Consider the following 4,889-nt stretch of genomic DNA (forward strand, 5'->3'; position numbering starts at 1 on the left):
TCAATGTCTAAAAGAAACGATTTCTCAAAAAAAATAAAATAAAATCCCTCACCCACCCACCCACACCCCACCCCCGTCGTTGCTCCCGTGGTCCACGGACCATTTCCCAAATTTTCCCCACTCGCGAACCCTAACTTCGACCAGCCTCTCCCTCCAGATCCCCTCCCCTCCTCTCGCCAGGAGCAGAACCCACCCGCTCGGACCGCGCCGCGTAATCGCCATGTGGGTACTCCTCCATCTCTAAGCCCTCATCTCCTTCCAGTTCGTTGCTCGGTAGCGTCTGAATATCGTTTGCCTGCTTCCCGCGATCCGTGCGTTGCGTGTCATTTATGCGTGTAGCTGCATTGGTTGTTTCCTTTCGATCGAAGCTATATCGATGGAGCTACGGATTTACGCCAGAAATCCAGCGGGTTGGGGTATGGTCTGGTTGGTCTCTGCTGGGTCACGGCTTGGAAATGATCTGGAATGGGGAGGAACAAACTCGCTCTGTGGTCTTGGGGGTAGATTGTGAGCTGCCTTGGTGCCTTTCCGTGCGTGTGGGCAGTTTGATGCTTGCTTCCGCTTTGGAGAATCGTGAGCTCGATGCTATCTTCTGTAATGTGTGGTGATACACTGCATCTCTACTGATGGAAATGTGTATGCATCTGCTAGTGCCTAGTGGGCTCTAAACCAGTGTGTTGCAATAATTTTGACTACTGCTTTACTGAGGAGGTTAAAATGCATTTGAATGAGATCCCATCAAACGTAGAATTGGGGTGTCTTAGAGCATCTCTAGTCCATCCCCAAAAGCTAAATATTGGGCGAATTTTTTTGGTTCGGGGAATTATCAGTTTATCACTCATATGGCACTTCCCCCATTTCCTTTAATCCCCCCAAAAATAGCTTTTCATCCCCCAAAAGTTCCCTCTAGCCCATATTTGCTCTGGGAGAGGCACTTCTCAGTAAGAATGAGGAATACTGCTCGACCCGCTAGTCTCCCGCCCGACACGCCGCCGCAACCCGCGCCACCGGCCGTTTGCCGCCCCGATGACCAGGGAAATGGATCCCCTGGTCTGTGCTGCACCTCCAGCCACCCTCTCCGGCGCTGGAATCCCGCCGGCAGCGGTGAATTTTGTCTCCACGGCGGCGTCGGCGGCGCCATTGCCGTGGAGGACTACTTTCTTTGCCATGGACAGCTCTGCCTCTGCAGCCTGCAGCAACGCCTTGTCCTGCGCCTCTTAGTTCTTCTGTCTCGCGGTCGCTCTCGGCCTTGGCCTTGGCCTCTGCCGCGGACTTCACCTCCAACTTCAACTTGCGTAGCTCCTTCTTTGACGCGGTCCAGCTCTTGCGACACCTCAGCCTACTGGGTGTATGAGGCCTCCTTGACGGCGTCCTTTCGTGTCCAGGGTGCCCACATTGCTTGCAGCCTTGACCTCTAGGACGTCGCTTTGGCCTTGGTCTGGTTGATTTGGCGTTCCAGCTCCTTTGCCATGGCCCGTGCTCTCGATAGCTCCGACTCGGCGCCGTCTCGCTCGTTACCACATATGCCTTGCATTCGTTCAGCTTGTCCATGTTGGATTTCGCTAGTTGTTTAATTTCAGTGGACAGGTTCTGCATACAATAAGGTACTCCCTCCGTCCCAAAATTCTTGTCTTATATTTATCTAAATGTGGATATATCTAGTTACGTTTTAGTGTTAGATACATCCGTATCTAGACAAATCTAAGACAAGAATTTTGGGACGGAGGGAGTATATATGAACTACAATTAAACAGTACTAGTAGCCTCTTGATCACAAGAAACAGGGAAGATATGTTAAGTCGTCCATGAATTTTGGAATTAAAAGAGCACTTCTTGAGCTAGAACATGCTTCTTGGGCAGCTTGCTCGCCTTGAGCTTCACCGCCTTGTGGTACTCCTCAAATTTGGGACAGTGTCTGCTGCATGTTGTAACAATGGAAATTACCGCAACATGACTCTTGCATGTTGTAGGTGTTCGATGAATCGCGCAAGCCTAATGTGTGCAAATTTGAGCTTTTGGCGGATTAAGCTTGGGGGGTGGACTAGATGAACACAAATTTAACCCCCCAAAATATGGGAATTAAAGGATGGGGAATAAGATGAGGAATCAACTTATGGGGGATGGGCTAGAGATGCTCTTAGATCCTTTTCTTTTAATCACGCTGCTGCGCTCTCGTGTGTTTCATCTTAGAGACCACTTAATCTTGATTAATGCATCTGATGGAAGATATGGTGTTCCAGGGATAGGTAGGAGGATATGATACTTGAACCCCAAATGCATTAATGCCCCATCTGCAGCTCTTTATGCATGTTATGTTATTATGAAGTCAGAGTTTTGTCCTTCTGTTTTACATGGCTAGCTTGTGCTTGGTTTAAAAAGATTAAAGCAGTATGTCAGTAGCTGCATTGTTTATCTCCTTTCTATTGGAACTAGATTGAGGTAGCATCAGATTTCGCACCAAGAATCTAGCGGGGTAGTGTATAGGATGAATAGTGTCTCGTGGGCTGTGGGTCACAGATTCAAATCAAGAAAGGACAAGAACAAGCTCGCTTGGTTGTCTTGTGGGTTCAGTGTGCCCTATAGCTGTTGATTAGTACTACACAGCTAAGATAACTGTGTAGATAGATGGACAGTTTCTGGCATGGTAGGCAGCTTGATGTTTATTTTACTTGGAGAATCAAGAGTTCGAGGTTATCTTCTACTGTGTAGGGATATAGTCGTGTTGTACAATCCGCTCCAACTTCATTAACAATTGGAAATGTGTATGCTGCTAGCATGTCGACTGTTAGTAGGCTCTAAACTAGTGCATTGCAATTCACGCCGCATGTCTGCATGGATAATTTGAGATGAGAATCCCTTTCTTACTATATTTTCTAGGGTTAAGGTGCATTTGACTTGAACCCCATCTTAGCTGGAATTGGGAAATTCTAGTCATATTCTTGTTAGCATAGCATGGTCTCCCTGGGTGTTCATCTTTGGTGATGTCTTCGTGTTGTTATCCTCTGATGTAAAAGATGACGTTCCAGGGATAGGTGGGAGAAAATAACCAGCCTAGAATAGAACAATGTATCCTGCGAGCTACCTGTCTACGCAGTGCATTTTATCCCGTCCGTAGCTCTTTATTTTGATTATGTAGTTATTAGATGGTTGACTTATGGTTTTCATACCAGAAAGGCAATGTGTTGCACCATTCATAAAAGGTTATGGAACAGTCAATTTCATTCTCTCAGCTTTTATTGTTTCTATTGTTGTTTTATCTCAGGGCGAATGAGGAACCCGTTGATCCCAAGAAGTATCTTGAGGAGCGGTGCAAGCCACAGTGTGTAAAGCCACTGTATGAGTATGAGGTGTGCTCTTTCTTTCTTTTGTTGTAACACCCTCTTAATTTTGACTGGGGAATTTAATGCGACAATACTGCTATTTCCATTACGGGAGTTACGAGAAATGACACTCTTTGGTCAGCATAATTATGAAACTATTTGGCCATGTGAATGTGAAAGTTTTTCCGCTGTGACATTCATGGTATTTTTGTATTGAAGCTTTATTTTAATTTTCCAGTTCAAATATCACCCTTCACATCCTAAGAAAAGTTGCATAGCTCAATTTTGTTACTTTCTGTAGTGACAATCTGTTCAATTATTTCAGTGAAAGTTAAATAATAGCTTCTAGATTGGTTGCACTGTGAAGGATTCATATAATCCTCTACTCTCTATGATGCTGTTTCCAAAACACAGTATATTCGGCAACTGATTAGAACTACTATCATTTGTTCTGTTGGAACAACACAAATGTCTGCTTAAATTGTAAGGTTGAAAACCATTTAGATCTCCATTGATTTAGTAATATTCTTCTTCATACTCAATTTGATTTTTCATCGCCATGCTGTTTGATTTATGTCAACATGATACTCCTATGTGATTACTTCTCCAACCTGTGTGGTGGCTGTATGATGCACAGAAATGTATCAAGAGAGTTGAGGCCGATGATACTGGGCACAAGCACTGCACTGGGCAATATTTTGACTATTGGTCATGCATCGATAAATGTGTAAGTACTTCCTCTCAAGTCAGAGATGGATACTGTTAAAAAAACAGCTATAAGAAAGCACTGCCAAGATTGAAAATAACATGCCTCGTATATGCATCTGCAGGTAGCACCAAAGCTCTTTGAAAAGCTGAAATGATATTGGGGCGCTACTTTCAGTGAGTGAGCCTGGTCATTGGCCAGAACCTTGTTCAAGTTGAAATATTTGTCGAGTCTGCAAATTGTCCCGTGACTGTGTTTCGATTTCATGAACTTGTAATAAGAGCAACTATCTTGACACTTTTTGCAACCATTGATTTATGTTTGGCTAAGCACTGATGACAACTATAACAATTTGATGTCTGTTGATTACAGTTCTGGTACTGATCATTTTTCTCATCAAGATCATATCCAACGCAAATTGACAAGATTTCAACAACCCATAGCTAAGAACTGTGCACGCACCATGTAATGACCCATGAATTGGAGGTGGTTTCTGGTTATAAAAAACATTTGAGGAATATGTTCTGTAAATGTTTGAATCAAATATTTGCTTGTAAAATTACATGAAAAGAAACAACACTATGTGATCATGCTTACAGATGTTTAATTTGGCTTTCGGCCTAGGGTGGAAACATAGTCTTTTTCCATATACATGTGTAAAAGTTATACTTTATTTCTTAATTTGTTATCTATACTCCCTCTGTGCCAAAATATAATGTATTAAAAAAAATTACAAGTCAATGTTTACTATGTTTGGTCATGTGTAGGAAAAAATATCAACATATGCAATACCAAATAAATAAAATATGAAGAAATATTTCATAATGGATCTAATGGTACTAATCTGGTATTTGTATGTACAG

At 43.1% G+C, this 4,889-nt stretch overlaps 1 protein-coding gene across 1 annotated transcript; it reads left to right on the plus strand.

Annotated features, from left to right (window-relative positions):
* Positions 1 to 66: 66 nt before the first annotated feature.
* On the plus strand, positions 67 to 4,413 carry LOC119286417 (cytochrome b-c1 complex subunit 6-like). The gene is made up of 4 exons (XM_037565791.1): positions 67 to 222; positions 3,263 to 3,347; positions 3,958 to 4,047; positions 4,151 to 4,413. Coding segments are annotated over exons 1-4 (210 nt in total). The 5' UTR covers positions 67 to 220; the 3' UTR covers positions 4,184 to 4,413.
* The last annotated feature ends 476 nt before the right edge of the window (positions 4,414 to 4,889 follow it).

Source organism: Triticum dicoccoides, chromosome 4A (assembly GCF_002162155.2).
Source record: "Triticum dicoccoides isolate Atlit2015 ecotype Zavitan chromosome 4A, WEW_v2.0, whole genome shotgun sequence".
Taxonomy (NCBI): domain Eukaryota; kingdom Viridiplantae; phylum Streptophyta; class Magnoliopsida; order Poales; family Poaceae; genus Triticum; species Triticum dicoccoides.

What these genes read in the sequence shown, in the direction of transcription:
- LOC119286417 (XM_037565791.1), top strand. An exon ending in AGCCACTGTATGAGTATGAG is followed by an intron (nt 3,348 to 3,957) that starts GTGTGCTCTTTC and finishes TATGATGCACAG; the next exon opens with AAATGTATCAAGAGAGTTGA. An exon ending in GGTCATGCATCGATAAATGT is followed by an intron (nt 4,048 to 4,150) that starts GTAAGTACTTCC and finishes ATGCATCTGCAG; the next exon opens with GTAGCACCAAAGCTCTTTGA.